Raw genomic sequence first — 21,718 nt, 5'->3', positions numbered from 1 at the left:
GGTTTAACCCCTCTATCTATAGTTACTGATGTCATAGGACTTCTACCGTGAAAAACAAATAAGTATTATAGTTGCTATTTAATATGAAGATCTAAACCACCACTAAGTTGCATCTAGTTTAATATTCTAATTACTGACGGAATAATTTTTCTAGGGTACAAGCTACGGTTACACTATTTCAAATAGAAAATTTAATCTCCATAAAAAGTTAATTTCTCCAAATATAGTACCTTTTCTCATAGGTAATTTGCAAATGAATGCATCATCATAGCCCCTGCACAGATTAAGTTAGTCATTATTGTCACCATTTATTTCACTAATTCTAATGGCAACAAACCTTCTCAAGCTGACTTCTATGATTGCTGTTCCAGTGAGAGTTGTTCGATAATCAAGTTCAGGTTTGAAACCCAGAGTTCTGGCTCCAGCTCTGATACCAGCATCATGCTCTTCATCGCCCAGATCTCCTGCATCTCCATCACAGAAGGGGGATTGGCTCTCAATCACGACATTTATTCTAAAAGGCATAAGTCCCCTGTTGTTCAACTAGACCAGGGGTGGGCAAACTTTTTGACTCGAGGGCCACAATGGGTTCTTAAACTGGACCGGAGAGCCGGAACAAAAGCATGGATGGAGTGTTTGTGTGAACTAATATAAATTCAAAGTAAACATCATTACATAAAAGGGTACGGTCTTTTTTTTTTTTTAGTTTTATTCATTTCAAACGGGCCGGATCTGGCCCGCGGGCCGTAGTTTGCCCACGGCTGAACTAGACCCTCTTTGACCTGACAAACTTATTTTCCCACTTATTTCTGCACAGATATTTACATTATTGATGTTTCATTCATACATTCAACAAAAGTTTTACTGAACACCAAATATATGTCATACAGGCATGACAACATAGCCAACAAGTAAGTCATATGCACCCCTCCGAAAAAAAAAGATTGCTTGAATATTGGGTTAATTGCTTTCCTCAGCTTCTATCTGGCCAAAAGAAGCACTCAGCAAACATTTTCTGAGTGCACCAAGGCAAGGGATGAAGGGATTCTTAGATCCAGTTTATTTCTGCAATGCTACAATAGAGTAACACTTAATATAATTAAAATTAACGTATAAAAAGGAATGCCAGCTTTTCACTATATATATATATCCTATCTAATAAAATACAAACATGGTAATTAACCGTACCTCCGACACGCTTCCCATTGGCTAATCAGGGCGATATGCAAATTGACTGCCAACCAAGATGGCGGCCGGCAGCCAGGCAGCTGAAGCGAACAGGAAGCTTGCTTGCTCCAGTGATGGAGGAAGCCAAGGTTCCCCGCCTGCCACTGCCGGACTCTGAGCTGCACTCTAAGCAACTATGTTGCAATCATAGAAGCTAACAGTCCCCAGAAACCTGCTTTCAGCCAGCCGGGCCTCAGAGCTGGAGTTGCAACAGTGTTTCAATTATAGAAGCTAAACAAACCCAGATACCTGCTTTCAGCAGCCGAGGTCTCAGAGCTGGAGCTGAACCTCAGAGCTAAAGCTGGCTCTCAGCTCCAGTGACAGCCATAGAAGGTAAATAAATCCCAGAATAAAAAAAAAAAGAAAAAAAGGAGAGGTTGGGAGCTTCAGTCACCCGCCAGCCTGAAAATGGCCCTCAGCCCCTCACCCAGACTGGCCAGGCACCCCAGTGGGGACCCCCACCCTGAAGGGGTGTGACCAGCTGCATACAGCTATCAGCCCCTCACCCAGGCTGGCCAGGCACCCCAGTGGGACTCCTACCCTGATCCAGGACACCCTTCATGGCCAACAAGCCGGCCCCCACCCGTGCACCAGGCTTCTATCCTATATAGTAAAAGGGTAATATGCAAACTGACCCTAACAGCAGAAAGACTGGGAATGACTGGTCACTATGACACACACTGACCACGAGGGGGCAGATGCTCAATGCAGGAGCTGTCCCCTGGTGGTCAGTGCACTCCCACAGGGGGAGCTCTGCTCAGCTGATGGCTGCCAGTACAGTGGTGGTGTTGGGAGCCTTTCCTGCCTCCTCAGCAGCGCTAAGAATGTCCGACTGCAGCTTAGGTCTGCTCCCCGCTGGCAAGTTGACATCCCCTGAGGGCTGCCGGGCTGCCAGAGGGATGTCTGATTGACAGCTTAGGCCCAATCCCCGGGGGAGCGGGCCTAAGCCAGCAGGTGGTCATCTCCCGAGGGGTCCCAGACTGAGAGAGGGCACAGGCCGGGCTGAGGGATCCCCTCCCCACCCGAGTGCACAAATTTTTGTGCACCGGGCCTCTAATATATATATATATATATACATACATACATACATACATATATATACATACACACACACACACACACACACATATATATATATATATATATATATATATATTCTCTTTGTGTAAAATATATATCTCTATATATAATCCTATATAATAAAGAGCTAATATGCTAATTAGACCAGACAGCAAAATGACCTTCTGGAATCACCTTCTGGAACCACCAGTGGGCAGAGCTGCAGGGCCACAATGCAGCCAGGGCTGCCAAGGCTGAGCCCCTTGCATCGGGCCTTTAGTAAAATATAAGTACATGTGCATATGTACACACATTGATTACATAACTATTTCTGCTTCATCTACCCTCAAAAAAGGTATTAGGGAAGAAAATAATATTTGGGTATATCTGCCACTGAATTCATGGTCTACCTTTTTTCCCACCATTTTTCCTAAAACATAGACTTTAACTTGATCTGTTAATTCAAGTTAAATTGACATTGAAACTGCTAAACACCCGCCTCCTCCCTCTGTACATCAGCCCCAATGACAGCATGATGCAGCCACCACAAACAGCTGCTGGAAAGTCCAAAACTATTTCCCAGCAGATAAATCTGCACATCCCTTGGCTTGTAATTTGACTTGCAGAGGCAGCACATGCTGTAGCAATGGGTTTTGTCTAGGATTGCTGTGAAGAAATTCAGAAGCTTGCTATGTCATCGCTGCCAGCTCAATCTTATCATCGTTATCAAGCCAAGTAAAGGAAGTTTTTTCAAAAACTGTAACTGCAAGTGTTTTTTGAATGGTAATTTTTAGCCACAGAGGAAAACCTAGATGCAATAGTAACTTCTGTTGCTAAGACCTCTAAAACTTCCCCAGAGCATAGAAATGCTATGCTTGGCTTTGGTGGGCGTCTACTATTGCATCTGTAATGCTCTCCCTGTGGTGGGATCATCTGGGTGGTATGACAGCTGGCCCCTCCTGAAGTGGCTCCCAGTCCCTCCAGGAAACTGGAATAGACCAGCCTTTGTGTTTCCAATCATGCTGATTACACGCAAGCATACTCCTTCCCAGGAGAAAGAAGCCCCTGGACAGGAAAGGGGTAAAAATGAGGTTCATCTTGGTTAAGAGGAAGATACTGGGCACAGAAAGAAGGCTCACCAATGCACACATCCTTACTTATTCTGAACTTACCATTCTGAATGAAAGATATTTTTGAAGAGATTAGGTGTAGCATCTTGGCAGTATTTAATAATTTGTCATTGTAATGATTATGTTTAGCTCAATAAGGGATATAATAAAAGGAAGATACATTATAAAATAACCAAACACAGTTGAAGGCGATAAACACTGTTCTGTTCTTCATTTTAGATTCTGTCAAATAGCAGTGAAAACTGCTGTGTGCACTCCCAGGTCCCCTGGAAAGCACTACTATAGCAGTCTCTGGAGAAGCCGTTGCTAAATCTCTCTGATTAAGTCTCTCCTAGTACACTGGTCCCTTGAGAAGGGACAGCTTCCATAGGTTCTCTTCAGAGAGATGGGTGAGTGGGTTGTCTTCAGAGAGATTAGTTAGTGGCTTTCTGAAGGTCTCTCAGGGAATTCAGCTTCATCAAATACACTTTCTGAATCTTCACTATATTACATACAAATTCAATGTTCAAGCTGTTAGCATTCTTAACTTAAATGCAATACTCAAAAACTCATTACCCTGCCGGCCGGCAGGGCTCAGCAGTTGAGCATCGACTTATGAACCAGGAGGTCAGGGTTCGATTCCTGGTCAGGGCACATGCCCAGGTTGTAGGCTCAATCCCCAGTGGGGGGCGTGCAGGAGGCAGCCAATCCAGATTCTCTCTCATCATTGATGTTTCTCTCTCTCTCTCTCTCTCTCTCTCTCTCTCTCTCGTCCTCTCTCTCTAAAAATCAATAAACACATATTTAAAAGAAAACAAAAAAAAACAGAACTCCTTACCTTTTGACCAGGTAAGCCTGGAGCTCCATAGAAACCATTTTCACCCTAAAGGAAGTGCACAGAATAAATGCTATTAGCTACAAAAACAAAACAAATGAATATAGAACTTTTTGCAGCCTTTAATAGCTAGCTCTAATGCTGCAGGGAAAGGTAGCCTAATTCTTAATGTCAGTCACATGCAGGGGCTTTCCTTCTATCTCTTACCTCACAAATCCAGGATCAGTACTTCCTTTTTAAAAATAGGAAAATGGACGCTCTGAGAGGTGCAGTTACATGATAACAGCCACCCAACTACTGGCATTAGCTGAGATTTGAACTGAGTTTTCTGACTCTATAGCCCATGTTTTCCCACATGCTATTCAGTATCCCTTATTTCATTTTCTCTCTTTCAAACTTCTATGCATAATATTAAAGTCTCACATAGACTTTCTAAGGGCCAGACACTGTTCTCACAACAAACCTATCAGGTAGATACTATTATATGACCACATATTATAAATGATTACAGAATCAATAGGAGCTAGAACTAAGATTTGAACCCATACACTTCAGCTCTGTGCACCTAACCACCACCTTACACTCTCTCATGGGACAGATTTAATTCTGGCTTGTAAGTGATCTCTTGCCTAAAATCTGAATCTATCTATCTATCATCTATCTATCTATCTATCTATCTATCTATCTATCTACTTATGCATATCCTATATAATAAAAGCCTAATATGCTAAGTGTTCGGTCGGACGTTCAACCAATCAAAGCATAATATGTTAATTGTATGCTAAAGCTGCTCAACTGCTCTCTATGATATTCACTGACCACCAGGGGGCAGCGAGTTGACCAGTTGTTGACAAGCCGCTATAATGTGCACTGACCACCAGGGGGCAGGCACTCCAACCTGTAAGTGAGCTTGCTGCTGGGGTTCGGCCTATTGGGACTGCGCGAGATGGGCCGGGCATGCTCTGAAGCCCTCCTGCGGTCCCTCCCTGCTGCCCAACCTCTTGTGTCCCTCTCTGGGCCCAAATGTGCACCAGTGGGGTCCCTTGGCCTGGCCTGCACCCTCTCGCAATCTGGGACCCCTGGGGGATGTCAGAGCTGGTTTCAGCCCGATCCTGGAGACCAGGACAAGGGACCCCACTGATGCACTGGGCCTCTAAAATATATATACTTTCTTGCTTATCTGTTGATTGCCTTTGGATCAATTTTTAATTCATATCCAATGCCATTTTACTTGAAACAATTACTTGGGAGAACTTTTTGTTCCTTCCATTCATCTTGCCCCTGTCTTGGGTAAAAAGGTTTCCATCAGATGCTTATCAGTTTCCATTACTGGAATTCATGGGTCATCTCTCTGAGTCTGGTTTGTAAACAGTACACCAGCTAGAAGGAGATACTTCTGGGAGGATCTGCATGTTCTCGACAGAGGCTTAGGAATTTAGTTGCTAATAGGAATTGACTTTGGCTCCTGAGTTTCAGATTCAGACAGCTCAAAATAAATGCACAATTCCACTGACCTGTCATATTTCTAGCAAACATTTATAATGAATTTATAAGGCAACAGTTTTTTAAGCATTTAGATATAATTTCTTAGAATTCCTTAAATAAAATTTGGATATATGAATAAAAATATTGCATCTTAAAACTTTAAAATAGCAATAATATCGTTTTCTAAATATAAAGAGGTCTTTACTCTCATTAATTAATTCATTTTGGAAAGTTTTAATCATTTGCACCAGAGGTGTACTGCTATACACAGATATACATATTACTTTAAAGACTAAGGCTTTTTTTATATCAGGTTAAATTATCTAAGTGTTCCACAGTATAACTGCTGTCATCACAGTATGTACTAAACACTAAGGCAAAACTTTGTTGCTAATGTAATTAATTGTTGAAGCAAAAATCTATAATAATAAAAGCATAATATGCTAACTAGACCAGACATCCTTCTGGACGACCTTCTGAACCAAGCCTAGGCTGTGAGGGGAGCCCGGGTCCCGGGTACCAGTGGGAAGCCGGTGCCAGCAGCCGGGGGAAGGAAGGCCTACTCTTGCACAAATTTCGTGCATTGGGCCTCTAGTAAAATATAAAATGCTTAATCTGTGTAATAAATATATTTGTATTATTAAAATTTTTGTTGAACTTCTAGACCTCAGGCATCACACAATATATTAGGAACTTCCAATTTCACTTGATCAAGAAATAGTAAGAGCACATTAAGTATCTGATGCCAGAGAATAGTCTATAAAAATTAAGCATCTGTTACTCATCAGAGAAATATGTCCACTTGTCCATAAAGAGCAGAATTATTTTCATCTGTTGGTCCAATATAATGTTTTATATCATATTACAAGTTACACATGATAACAAGATATGGCATGTAATCCAGTAACAGACACTGATACTGTATACAGTGCCAAAAATACTTTCTGGAGAAAAAAAAAAGTAATGACAGTATCTCCTCTTTTTCTTTGCTCACAGCACACTCCTATGTACCATATGCTCTGAGTACTCACACCTAAAGTCCCACTTCTGACATATGTCAGGTTAGGGTTACACCCAGACAAACTGATAACTGGGTACCAAAATTCTCTAAAACTGTGATATAAAGAATGTTTTTTAATAGACACCAGCTACCAGTTAGGGTTGTTTTAACCAGCTACAGTTGGCCCTGGCTGGTGTTGCTCAGTGAATAGAGCAGTGGCCTGCAGACTAAGGGTCCTGTGTTAAATTTTAGTCAAGGGCACATGCCCAGGTTTCCGGTTCAATTCCCAGCAGGAGGCAGCCGATCAATAATTCTCTGTCTTTTGCCCTCTCTCTTTCTCTCTGAAATCCATAAAAATATATTTTTTTAAAAAATAGACATGGGTTGTTTTTCTTTTTGTTTGAATTAAAATGTGTTTTCCTATGGCCAGTGTTGTATTTGGTTTGGGCTCTTTCTTGACTAGAAATTTGTTTTGTAAACATAATTCTAAACTCCAAGATAACCCAATGAACACTTGGGGCCCTTTACTCTCATAAGAAATGAGTCAGTTTCACATGTCACAACATGTGGAAGGTTTTGAGATAGTTTAGATAGATTTTTGAAGTTTAAAGTTTGCAACTTGAGTATCAGGAACTTTGGCATTATTTTTCCTTATTGATTTTCTTTTATTTTCTCATTGATTTTGAGAGAGAGAGAGAGATCCATGTGAGAGGAAAACATCCATGAGAGAGAGATCCATGTGAGAGGAAAACATCCATTAGCCGCCACAACCTAGGTATGTCCCCTGACTAGGAATTGAACCTGAAACCTTTTGGTATAGGAATATCACTCCAACCAACTGAGCTACACTGGCCAGGGCTTTACTGGTTTTTCTTGAAATTAGCATAGATGTCCTACTAGAAATTTATAATCATTTAAAATATTTTGTCATTTTCTAGTCTCTATGTTCAAAAAAAGATAGATTTATTAAGAAGCCTAAAAACTAAAGAAGAAAATAGTCTTTGAGAACAAAATTTTGTTTAACAGATTAATGGACAATGATGTTTCTGCCTGGACTTTATTTGAAACCTAATTTATGTCAACAGAATGAGCCCCTCTTCATGCTCACCCTGAAGTACAATTTCAAAGCACCGGTACCCCATGCAATTTGGGGCCAAATTTAATTCCATCTATCCGATAAACGCCTGTCGACAATGACTGGATGGGCAGACGTTAGCTGTTTTTTTCTGAACTCCAGTTTTCCCTCCTTCCTCCCAGTCTCAGAGCAAGAAAGAAATATGAGGCTTTTCCTTTAACTTCCAATCAATGTTTTAGCCCATTATTGAAAGAAAAATTACAATTAATGTTTACCAGAGCAACCATAAGTTTCAAAACTTGTTACTGAGGCATTTGTTTTCTGCTATGGGTTTTCCATCAAAGGGCTGTGTACCTTTCCTGTTACAAAGTCAAGCTTCAGATGGGCAAATGAATGAGTCTGCGCAATAGAAAGTGGGGCAAATTCTAACACCGCTGCTGGTGGCATTGTGACCATGTTATTACTGTAACACATAGCATGTCTTCAACTTCAGGGAGCAATCAAGAGCACCCTTTTCAGAATTCAAAGTAACCTCTTTGGGTGCTGTTTACCTGAAATTAATACCAGAAAAGTGTTGAATGCAAAAAAAAAAAGAAGAAAAGAAAAAGAAAAAAAGAATAAAGTAGCTTCTTTGAGAAGATTTTGGGAAAAAAATTAGGTGTAATTTAGGGCCAGCTGATGGCTTTCTGAAAAACTGATTGAAGTATTTCATTTTTACTTCCTTTTCATCACTGCCCATTTCCCTGAAGCAATCACAGCTATCCATAAAAGGTAAATTATTAGTTTTCCTGACTCACTTAACATTGGAATTAATGTCTTTTCTTATTATGCAGGAAATGCATGTTGTCTAAAGGGCACTTAATAAGGAATCACACTCCCCAGGGCTACGGTTTGCAAACCTAGTACCATTGAGACCAAGCAAAGAAAGATAGATTACGCAGTAAACAAAAATTTGCTAATAACTAAATCTAAGCCCAGAAAATAAAAAGTTATATACTAAAACATGTACTATGTCTTATTTTTTTCTTTAAATGGTTAGGCATTCAGCCTTAGATTAAAAAATCTGAGATCCTCTTATAACACTGTTTCCATATTTAAAAATTAATTTAACCTATTATTTCATTTAAAGCTTGTTTATTGGGAACATAATCTTCTGTATGAATTTAGTGTACACTTAAAATATATCAATATTTTCTCACTAATTCATATTTATTGAGAGAAAATTTACTTAAATTGAATGTTGAGTGCAGTAGCTGGAAGAAACATCTGAAATAGCATGCTAAAATTCTGGCATAAAAACCAATAAAAAAGTGGCCAAAGATAAATCTGATTTTGATTTTGTGTATTAACTTGACCTCTACATTTCTAACTATAGTCCTGCTTTATTCAGGATATAATCTTAGGAAATTGAATTTTTATATGGTTCTTAAATTATTGGAACTCAAATATTTCAGGGAATAGAATATATACCTCCCTTTTTCTTTCCAGATATCTCATCAATCTGAGTCCTTTTATTTCAAGGAGGAGTATTTTCTCTTCTATTTTCTGGTACTTAATTCCAAGAAATATATTTTCAAGTTAAAAAAATACATATACTGCATAAGGTTTTAAACTTCAAACTTTTTGAATTATTTATATATGTTGGACCTTTAATGCAGCTAACACATGGGGATGTATTATCACATTAATGCTCAGAATAAGAAAAATTTAAAACATTCTTATTCATAAAATGAATGAGACACTATTATTACTTATTCTTATGGGTCATTTCAAAGAAGGGGACACCAGCCCACAAAGAATGTATGGTCAATACCTGTCTTAAGCATAGTAAAGTGAATATGGAAAGTTAGTAAGTAGCAGTTGAAGTCAACATCTATTGTCTCAAAATCTACTGACCTTAGTGTATATGCCTGTGTGTGTACACAAGTATATGCAGATGCACATAGCTAGAAAACAAGCTGGATGGGTGTTCTTAATTATAGGAACAAGTACAAATTCATACATTTATATTAACCATTTTCACCAAAGAAGCTGTTGAGATACTGAGTCTACTGAAAGTTGATTAAAATCAGGCACTTTTGCTGTGTAAATTGCATTGTCAAGAACAAACAAAAGAATTCTAGGTGAGGATGCTGAAACAATGTTTTCTACACCCAAACTAACTTTCCCAAATTTCTGCCCATTAGTCTTATTTCTCACAGAAAGAAACATCTTATGGGTCTTGTACATGACATCCCTTTGTTCCCTGTCAAGGCTTCTGTTCAGTAAACCAGTCATTGATCAAATGACAGTTTGGATTCCCTTAATATTATGGTCACTATTCTCTAGGTAAACACTGGTTAGCCAATACGTCTTTTAAAATGTGGCACTCAGGCCTAGAAGGTGTGGCTCAGTGGTTGAGCACTGACCTAGCAACCAAGAGGTCATGGGTTCAATTCCTGGTCAGGGTACACGCCCGGGTTGTGAGGTCAATCCCCAGTAGCGGTTGTGCAGGAGGCAGCCTGTCAATTATGTTTCTCTCTCCCTTCCTCTCTAAAAAAAAATCAATAAAACATATAAAAAAATTAAATGTGGCACTCAGAATTCAGTGTATGGTCTCCCATACTCATAATAGAGAGCAGGACTGTTACACAAACACACACACACACACACACACACACCCCACATACACCTTGTTCTGGGTACTACTATACTGTCTCTATTAATACAATGTGCTTTTAATGCTAACTTGCATATGTAATATGAAGCTTATAGTCACTACAACCATTAAGTTTTCCTTTCAAAGACAAATGTTTTACAATCTTTTATCAAATCAATTGAATACAAATTATACTAACTTATTTCAATTAAAAAAATTGAAGTGGTTTAGAGAGGTAAACATTTCAAGTCAAGGACTTGAGCCTTGGCCAATGCTGTAGAGCCCATTACAATACCTGGGCTTGTGTGTAATTGTGATGATTTTCTTAAAGTGAATCTGTCAAGAACAAGTGTTTGGGCTCTTCACTTTGTTGTGAGACTAGCTGTAAGACAGTTTTTAAGTAAAGTTGAAACTTCACGAAGGTAATAGGGAAACCAAAGTATAGAAATGGACATCTGAATTAAGTATTGTAACAAGTGAAAGATGATTTAAGATATAAAGAAAAGGACAGTGTCATTGGTAAACTCCTAACGGAGGAAAGTGAGATACCGGTAACTGCAACTATTTCCTGTCCAAAGTATTCCTCGTGATGAGTAATTTATAGTTCTACTTCTCTACTTCATATCAATTACTTCTACTGGAGCTTAAATGCACTAAAGTCATTGGTTAATTATCTTTAGCCCTGAAGTAAATGGTTGTTAAGATATGGAGAAATAACATTCCTTAGCACTGTTGTCAGAGACAGGAGATTTCCAAACCAAGTTTGGGAAAAAAGAAAGAGCAAGATAACTTGAACATTTATGCTTGAGAGAGAAGAGAGAGCATAGTTCCTCTAAGAAAAAATGGGAAGCAAGTTCCGGAGCTATACTCACTTCTATTCTATTTCATCCTAGGAAGCAGTGTCTATAAGCTTTGCTAGGTAGGTAAGAGAGTCTCCTGCCCACCGATTTCCTCGAAGTATGCTTTTGTAGAAAATACAGAAGATGTGCACAGAGGCATCGCTGCCATCTGGGCTTTTTCCAATACCCTCTCAGGAGGGTTTTCTAACAATCATCCTCTATTTCGGAACAACATAATAAACATTTGTCCAAAATCAATCAGGTGTTATATGTTGGGCCAGGTGTTGGGGTCCCAGGGGTGAGAGAGATACCAAGTCCTTGTTCTTTGGGAGTTTATCCTGGGGACAATGACACAAACTCTATTGATAATGTAAATGAAGTGCTATGTGAGCTGATGAAGGGGTTGTTAAATCTGCCTGGTGACCAGGGAGACTTCATGAAAAAGATGCAATTTGTCTTGAGCTTTGAATTTAGTCATCTGTGAAGACACAGTGAATTGTCTGTGATCAACCTCTCAAATCTTCTACCTACAATTCCATTCAGTACCTGACACTGGCCTAGCTGTCCCTGACTTGTCTGGCGAAAGGCTGTTTTAAGAAAACTCTTATATCTGAAATTTTATATGTCTATAAAATACCAGTTACCTTTAAATTCACTGTAGCTCAGCAATTGACACCATGAATAAAAAAATTAGCTGCTAATCTATGCAGAGAAACAGAGTGTGTGATATCTTTTTATGGAAATATTTTACTATTTATGCACACGATTCTCATAGTGCATTAAACCAAATAGGAGCATTAGCAGCCTAGGTTCTTGAAATCTGGCTAACTGTTTAGCAAATAGAAGTCAAGTGCATGGGTGCCAGATCCACTGCATGTGTTGAGCTTGTCATCCATCTGTTGTGCTCTCTGCCAACTGCTCTACTTGGGGTGCAAGTGGAAGGCATTAGAATGGAATAAGAAACCATTAAGAAATGAAATCAACTGCAGAGTGAGCAAGTTTCTTTTTCTTTTTCCTGTCCTTCTATTACCTCTGTCCTTCTCATGTTTCTGCTTATTTTAGTGCTCTATTGTATCAACAAACTACCCACAGATAAAACAATTAAATGAGATCTACTCCATGTAAAGGCAGTAATTTTTCACTGGTAATCCAAGCTTTCATTCTTGTGACTTTAGTAAGTAAAGCTAATAAGGCCCTTAACAAAACTGTTTTCTTTGCGGTCATTTTTTTTCCTATGATTATTGGTATAATAAGAAAGTTCAATCTTTTCTCCAGAATTGACTATACCTTCATTCATTTCAGAATTTTCTGGAACACAAAAATATATAGACAATTCTCTGTTTAACCAGCATTTTCTCTAGCATGGAGCTCATACTTGTTTTTCAACCTTGACAATCTCATAGGAAGGAAATAGCTCAATGTTACAATAGAGTTAGGTTGTCACATACAAATAAGTACTTCAACTTTCTTTTTTATCTTGGAAAGGACAATGAAATTAATTGTATTTCTGAATTTCAATGGGAAATTGGGTGAAATGAGATAATAGAGAGAGACAGCCAAAGGAATTTTTAAAATTCTCTAGTTTTTTTTCAATAAACATTTCTAAGTTTCTGAGTCTCTGAGGCATTAATGCTACATCTGGACCAGGCTTTCGCAGAGTTCATTATAATTCACAGCAGCTATGGATATTGTCTGAGCTTTCATAAACTGCAAAGCATCTGCCTTTATTTCTAGAAGCTGTAGTCTTCCCATAAAATGTCTTTTTAAGAGAAAATCAAGATTCAAAGATCACAGTCATTTCATTTTCCAACAGAAAAGAAATAAAAAGACAGTTAGGGAACAATGGATCTGCCCAATTCAGTCTCACTCCCCTGCAAAGACTGAGGCCTTCAGAGTTTATGGTGAAAAAACCCATCATACAATGCACCTCGTAATGAGGACAGTGAGCCTGACTATTTTTAAAACAAGCACTTGGCAACTCTCTCTTCATGTTCTCAGATATACCTCTTAAGTGCCCTTAATGCATATGGCTTTTTACCTCTGGAAGTTTGTGTGTGTGTGTGTGTGTGTGTGTGTGTGTGTGTGTGTGTACTAAGTTAAACACTTTTGTTTTTAATCAAATGAATATACAATTTACAAATGTCATATTTGGTGGGGAACATAGAGAATTTTCTAGGTTAGGTGCTGAGGTAAGGTTAATCTGAAGAATGTGGCCATGACTGGCCTGCTTGGAGGTGGGCGTGCAGGGCAAATAAGGATCTTCAGAGAGTAGGTACATGTGGGAAGTTTAAAAGCATATTTCAAATATAATTTTGAATTTGGAAACCAAACAAAAAGAAACTGTATTGTTTTCATAATACTTATTTTGGAAGGTAAATCTAGACAAAATCTTTTTATTAGGTGAAAAACATATGATGATAATTTTTAATAGGTGGACACAATTTTCTGAGGGTGGAAAGTCAGAATCCCTATAGTTAGATAGACTATATAGGAGTCAATGCATTTTTTCTTTTCTCTTTTTAAATTAAAGTTTATATTCAATATTCTTCTCCTTCTTCCTTCTTCCTTCTTCCTTCTTCCTTCTTCCTTCTTCCTTCTTCACTGTCCTCATTACGAGGTGCATTGTATGATGGGTTTTTTCACCATAAACTCTGAAGGCCTCAGTCTTTGCAGGGGAGTGAGACTGAATTGGGCAGATCCATTGTTCCCTAACTGTCTTTTTATTTCTTTCCACATATTCTTCCTCCCTCCTCCCTCCTCCCTCCTCCCTCCTCCCTCCTCCTCCTCCTCCTTCTTCTTCTTCTGTTTGTTTGTTTTGTTAATCCTCACCCAAGGATATTTTTACATTGATTTTTTAGGGAGAGTAAAAGAGAGAGGGAAAGGCAGAGAGAAACATCGATGTGAAAGAAATACACCGATTGGTGACCTCCTGCAGGAGCCCCAACCAGGGCCTAGGCCAAGGAGGAGCCTGCAACCACGGTGTGTGCCCTTGACCAGAATCAAACCTGGGACCCTTTGGTCCACAGGCTGACACTCTATTTACTGAGCCAAACCAGCTAGGGCTCAATATTATTCAGTATTAGTTTCAGATGTACAGCAAATTGGTTAGAAAAGCATGAACTTTACAAAGTGGTCAAGGGATCCATAGATTTTAAGAGAAGGGACACAGCCCTCCCTGGAGCAGAATGTAGGAATTTGTACAGTTCCCTCAGCAGGCTGCTGGCAAACAAAATTAAGACCTAATTCAGAACTGTCTGTGCAAAGGAAATCTGGATACTTGAGGAGCTGTCCTCAGGTAATAATGGCAAAGGAGCAAGAAGTATGAATTCATATGGATAGAGATTCAAATCCTGTCTCCACTATTGATTAGATATGAAACTTTGGGGAAGTTTTAATTTTTTCTATATCTCAGTTTCTTAATCTGTGAAAAAGTGATGATATAAATCTTACCTCATGGAGTTATTGTGAGGAATGAATGAAATAATGTAAAGAAGTCTCTTGACAGTGTTTAGCACATAATAATTATTGTGTCAAGAGATGGCTATTATTATTTTTATGAAAGTTTATACTCATATACATTTCAGCTAAATAAAATATTTATTGGTTTGCTAACATCTAGTATGTATTAAGAGGTCAAAGTTATCTAAGATATGTGACTTTTATTTGAACATTTTTCTACTAAATATATCTTGAGAAAATAATAAAAATTTCCTTAAATTAGTTTTAATTTAGTCTCATAATAAGCCAGAGTTTAGAATACTAGACTCATCAAACTGTTTTCTTTTAAAATTATCTATTTTTACTAAATATGTATATATCAGGCACTGAACTGACACTTTCATGAATAATTTCATTTAATCTTTAAGACAAAACTAGAAGTAGGTGCAATATAATTCCCGCTTTATAAAAGAGAAAAGTTAAAAGAAATCAAGAGACATGCCCTAAATTACACAGGGTGAGGCTTTGAACTGGGAGTCAAACCCAGGCCGTCTAACTCTGGGTATTGAATACTTGAAGGGCATAATGATGATGGTTGTTATTCACTGCATACCTCCTTCATGAGAAGAAAAATTAATTTAGTAAAAGTTATTTTCCCTTTAAAATAAACATTTTAGGACAAACTAGGTAATTCAGCAGACAGAAAATTGGTTTTAGCACAAATTAGGTCTATATTGAATTTTTAACATCGCATCATTAGGATAAAAATTACTGAGAAATAACTATTCCTATTTTTAAAAAAGTATGCCCACTTCTCAAAAAACATATCTGATACATGATATACATAAGCAAAATGGAGAATGAAGCAATTTTTCGTTTGAAATATTCAGGTAATGAATGCAAGCATACTTTGGTCAGGATTCAAACCCAGTATCCAAATCTTCATCTCATTTTGCCACTGCTTACCAAGAGAAGGTGAACTGAGTGAGCGCGTGTGTGTGTATGTGCACGTGTGTGATCTCATACACTGTCATTCACTTCTCTTGGAAACTGGACCGTCCAATCTGCTGATTTTGACTGACGTTGGCTTCTGTCCAACCAAGCTTACCAGAAGTCACCAGTGACTAATCACTAGTAACACTTGCTATGGAGAATAGATTTTCTTACGTGAACCCAGAACAGACAGTTTACCAAATCTCTCAGGCACACACCTAGCTGTGCTGCATCAATGTAAAGGGGACACTTATTTTTCAGTGGTGTGTTGGCAGGAAGGTTGTATATATCAGGTTAGAGTGCCCAGTGCAAGTTTGTATTTGGTGACGGGTATTATAATTATGAAGCAGCATAATTAAATTCCACAGTTCATCATCCTCAAAGTCTCCATGACTCCCTATTCCATAAATTGATTTCATAATATAGTGTTGGTTAGTGAAATACTTTTCTCCCGGGCCTCAGATAAAAAATGCTGCCTTAGTAAACTAATACGTAGTTCAGGGACTTCACTTTAAAAAAAATTTACTGCTATCACCTAATACACTTCAAAGTGTAGGTTTACTTTAGAATAATGGGATTCATATAAAGATCACTTAATTTATTACTTCATTACATTGGAAGTAAGTACTGCTAATATACAAATTCTATTCTCCCCTGATCAGAATATGTTTCACTCCATTATTATAAATCAGTTTATTAGTTTAAATATTAAACCTTAAAAAATAAAGGACTTGCCCTGGCTGGGTTGCTCAGTTAGTTGGAGCATCATCCCAAACACCAAAAGGCTGCAGGTTTGATCCCCAGTCAGGGCACATACAGGAGGCAACTGCTGGATGTTTCTCTCTCGCATTGATGCTTCTCTCTCTTCCTTCCTCTCTCTCTAAAAATCAATAAAAACATATCATCAGGTGAGGATAAAATAAATAAAAAATAAAAGGACTTCACTTTGAGAATATTACACTGGAGGTATATATGAAGGTATACTATATGTTGGATGTATTTTGCATATGTTCTTGCTCCAAGGAAGGCTTTTATTTTATATTTTAATAGAACTCTTAAGCATTTTTATTTATAAGAAAAAGAACACCAAGAATCACAAATGCTGAAAAGCAGAATCAAAGTGAAGCTCGGGATGCTGTATGAGTACTCTGGGAGACGCATTAAGCCAGCTGTGGGAGATACGGCTCTGAGGATACATAATACTTTAAGAACTAATGAATTTTCCTTGGAAACTTGCTTAGAAAAATTCATCACATCAATTTCATCATAAAACAATGCAACTATTTTATGTAAAACATAAGTGCTCATTTTTACAACTTTAATTTAAAATTTTTGAAATTTTAGAGAAGAGTCTATTTAGGTCCTTTGCCCATTTTTAATTGGATTGTTTGTCTTCCTTTTGTTAAGTCATATGAGTTCTTTATATATTCTGGAAATTAACCCCTTATCAGATATATCATTGGCAAATATGTTCTCTCATACAGTGTGCTCCCTTTTCATTTTGTTGATGGTTTCTTTTGCTGTGCAGAAGCTTTTTATTTTGATGTATTCCCATTTTTTTTATTTTCTCTTTTGTTTTCCTTGCCCCTAGAAAATGTATCAGCAAACATATTGCTATGAGAGATGTCAGAGAAAGACAAGTATCACAAGATCTCTCTCAAATGTGGAATCTAATGAACAAAATAAACTGATCAACAAAATAGATTCAGAGACATAGAAGCATGGAACAGACTGATGAATCTCAGAGAGGAGGAGGGGTAAGAAGAGATTAACCAAAGAACTTATATGCATATATGCATAACCCTTGGATACAAACAACAGTGCAGTGAAGGCCCAGGGCGGGGAGTGGGGAGGGAAGCAGGGAATCAATGGGGGAAGAAAATGGGGACATCTGTAATACTTTTAACAATAAAGAGATATTTTAAAATTAAAATAAAATTTCTGAAATTTTAAAACTTTTGAAAATTTGATATATCTTGATTGTAGTCAAATATTTATAACATATTAACCATGCCCTCACATAGTAAAGTAACTTTCTTGTTATTTTTATTTTGTATATATTCATTAGAGTTATTTTAAATACATGGTAACCTTGGAATTATAGAAGTAAAAACAATATTGCTGAAGTGATATTTCTTCACTTGTGAGTGTTATGTCCCTTTAACACCTAAGTGAAGTGACAAGTTAAAAGCAGGTAAGGCACCGCCAGGGACTGTATCTTAGGAGAGGATATGGTCAAAGACTCAATGATTCTACAGACACTGGGAGGGTATTAGCCACTAAAGAGGGTTGATGAAGATGCACGAAACCAGGATCCCAGGGCCAAGTGGAGCCTGATACCATGTTTGGCACCATGAGAAGCTGCATGAATTCTCTAATGGTCTATGAGGCCCTTTACAAACAACTCCAGTAAAACAGACCCAAATAAAACTGATTGGGATAAAAAAGAAGAAAACAGAGAGTGTTTGCCAGGATAAGTTGTGTTGATTTTAGAACACATTTAGATACAGCTTTTCTTATCACATTAACATTTAAGTTCCTTGGAGACAGAGTCTTCACACAGACACTGAAACTCACTAATTTTGTGAGACTCACTCCATAACCATTGTGACCAAATGGGCCCCAAGAGCTGACATTTCTATTCCCATAATCACTAGGTTCAACCAGTTTATCAGTAACTGGTATATTCCTTTATATTCACTGAAGTTTTACATTAAGTAGAGTGTAAGATGAATCATCACACAAAATTCTTCCTACAAATTTAGAATTCTGGGAAAAGAAACAAAATCTTGAATCCTGAGTAGTGTTTGTCTCTGCAACATCATGTCTTGCTCCAGTTTCTTCCCTCTGCCTCAAATATCCTCTTTCCTAAGAAACTATTTATCTTTTGTTAATCTTCACCCAAGGATATTATTTCCATGGATTTTTAGAGAGAGTGTATGGGAGGGTGTGTGTGTGTGTGTGTGTGTGTGTGTGTGTGTGTGTGAGAGAGAGAGAGAGAGAGAGAGAGACTGATGTGAGAGAAACATGGATTTTATTGATTTGTTGCCTCTCGCATTCACCCCAACAAGGGCAGGGATGGGACCTGCAACCCTTCAGTTTGAGCGCTGATACTCTAACTATTGAATACCAACAGCCAGGGCAGAAACTATGTTTTTTTAACAGAGAATTTCTTAACTTACATACTTAACTTTCTAGCCTGTTACTTTCTTACTATCCTGGATGCTCTTTGATTGAGATTGAGTTGACCAACTTTTACTGATTGAACCTGTTGACTACTTAATCTAGGTCTCATACTGAATCCAGTCTGTTGATAGTACCTCTCAGGAGTTGAAAGCCTTGTCCCAGAAAATCAATAGCAGTTTATACCTGGTTTTCCCAAATAGGATCCCAAGAGAAGTCATTTTGGAGCACTGAAATTAATGGTATTTTATACTAATCTTAGTAAATTTTGTTCAAACATATTCTAGGGGAATTTTATTCTGCTTTCCCATAATTCATTGTGTAAACTTATATAAAGCTTACTTCACAAAAAGAAGTAAAGAAATTCAATAATATATTTTATAGTTTAAGTACTCCAGTGATTCTGTATTTGGCTTTGAAAAAAAAGAGTTCCCACATGTATTCAAATGATTTGAAAAACCCCCACAATGATCTGAACTCTAAAAAATCAGATTTCTATGATATATTTTAGAAAGAGATTGGTGGAATGAATGTATAAAACAAATTTGGATTGGGGCAATCTTTTTAGGAGTTAAGGGAAGTACTGAGTAGTATTCTCTATGAGAAAAGGCATTTTGAAGGAATTAATCCATTTTAAACATGTATTTGAAGGAACTTTTATTAATGATGAAGAATAATGTCAGTTACAAGCTTAAGCAAGAAGCTAGAAGCACAAATAAATATTAACTTGGTATGCATCATTGTTCAACACAATTTGTAGGATTTCATGGAGTCTAACAGTTACACTATTACAGGAGTGAAATAATTTCTAAAAGAAAAGACACAGCATCAATAAAGCAGTCAGATATCAGAGATATATTGAAGAAGGACTCAAAAAACATCTGGATGTGGGATATAAAACTGAAACTCATAGACACAGATAACACTATGGAGGTTACCAGAGGGCAGGGCAGTGGAGGGTAGTAAAGGATAAAAGGGGATAAATATATGATGATGGAAGATGATTTGACTTTGGGTGGGGGGCACATAATGCAATATACAGATCAGGTAGCATAGGAATGTGCACGTGAAACCTATATGATCTTATTATGAACCTATATGAACCAATGTCACCCCAATAAATTTAACAAAAAAGAACAATATTTATCAAACTATTACAAAATCTGAATGGTAGTTTCTGAACCCTCTACCACTTCAACTTCAGTTACTACTTTGACAGTTTTAGGTTAATTACCACCAGGGCCATGGCCTTCTAGATAATGAGACACAAGAAGGCTTGGTGCTCTCTGAATAATGGCCAATGCTCTAGAGCAGGGGTCCACAACTTTTTCTGCAAAGGGCCTGACAGTAAATATTTTAGACATTGTGGGCCATACAATCTCTGCCACAATTACTTAATGTTGCTGTGTAGCATAAAAGCAGACTTTTTATAATATGCAAACAAATGAATGTGGTTGGGTTCTAGTAAAACAATTAGAAAATCATACAGCAGTTTGTGGCAGCCCCGCTGCAGGGACACAGTGTGCCGAGCCCTGACTTCCAGACTGGTTCTATCTACTTATCCTTCCTATCTGATACAACAGTATAAAACAACCACAAAGTTTAATCAAGTAGCAAATCAACATACCTTTTCCCCAGGAATTCCAGGAGCACCAAATTCACCTTTAATACCAACTGCACCCTAAAATATAGAAATGCTCATTAGGAGGTTTTTTAAAAGTTGTATTAACTGCTAATCTTGTTGAAGAGAATCTATAACTTCTTAGATGAGTTGCTTTTGCTTGTCCCAAAGTCTGTGCCCTAAGTTCCTTCCTCATATTGTCCACAAGTTATTAAACTATATAGTTTTAATTAATATTAAAACTATTAATAACGAATAAACATCAAAGTGCTAATCAAAACTAAAACTAAGCATTCTCCACACAGACATATGCAATTTAGTTTTGCCATTTCTTTTCTATTTATCAAAGGTAAGAAATGATTCTATTGCTGTTCCCTCAGCTAATACCTGATGCTTCCAATTCAAGTAAGTCACGAAATTTCAGACTCTAAGGTACTCATATTTGTTACATTTAGTGTTCCTGACCTTCCATTACATCCTCCAGGAAAAACCCCAAATCTGGGTCAATCCAATTCTCAGCTTCCCTGCTCTTCCACCTAAACTAGAAAAAATCTGTTTCAATGAAGCTTTGAGCTGCCTATGTCTGCCTTGATGGCTCTATCACAAATTTGGTCTATTAAATTTTCCTTGAAACAGTGGAAACAATATAAACTTTTTGAATGAGTCTGTCTAACTACAACTAATGCTTGGTAGAGATTAAGAAGTATATGAGAATTTTATGAGTATAAAATACCATTATTACAATAATACTGTATGCTAATTTCAGATTTAAGGCACACAAATAACTGTCAACTTCAAGTTCCTATACATTAGCTGAAATTATATCAGATTGGGTAAAATTGATACAAAAAGAACTTGTCTAATAATCCAATATATTCAATGCTGGCTTCAAAAGGATAGAGGACTATTCTTTATTGGACAAAACCTTGAAAAGCATAACATTAAATTCTACTTCTGTAAAGTTATTATTAAGGTAAGATAGTCTTTTAAAAATTCTGAACATATTTTCATTCTACTATTTTTACTGGTGTGGTATGGCACAGAACAGGCATATGAGTAGTGTCATGTTAGAAAGGATCACTCCTTTTACAAGGATCACTCGTAATCTCTGGGTTAACAAATTAGGCTCTTCAGAATGGAAACTTCCAGGTAGTGAAATTAGAGGGTGGAGTAGTAGAAAGTTTTTTACTATAGAGTCAAGAAAGTAAACTTAAAT

The 21,718-nt window shown here is 37.5% G+C and overlaps 1 protein-coding gene across 1 annotated transcript in view; it reads right to left on the bottom strand.

Moving 5' to 3' along the window:
* The window catches only part of COL19A1 (collagen type XIX alpha 1 chain), a 277,248-nt gene that overhangs the window by 208,114 nt on the left and 47,416 nt on the right, over positions 1 to 21,718 (bottom strand). The window contains 1 exon segment of the mRNA XM_023754306.1: positions 4,234 to 4,278. Within this exon segment, the coding sequence (XP_023610074.1) occupies positions 4,234 to 4,278 (45 nt within the window).

Source organism: Myotis lucifugus, unplaced genomic scaffold (genome assembly GCF_000147115.1).
Source record: "Myotis lucifugus unplaced genomic scaffold, Myoluc2.0 scaffold_59, whole genome shotgun sequence".
Classification (NCBI taxonomy): domain Eukaryota; kingdom Metazoa; phylum Chordata; class Mammalia; order Chiroptera; family Vespertilionidae; genus Myotis; species Myotis lucifugus.
Note: the sequence above shows the minus strand (reverse complement) of the source record. Positions and strands in the feature narration are given on the sequence as shown.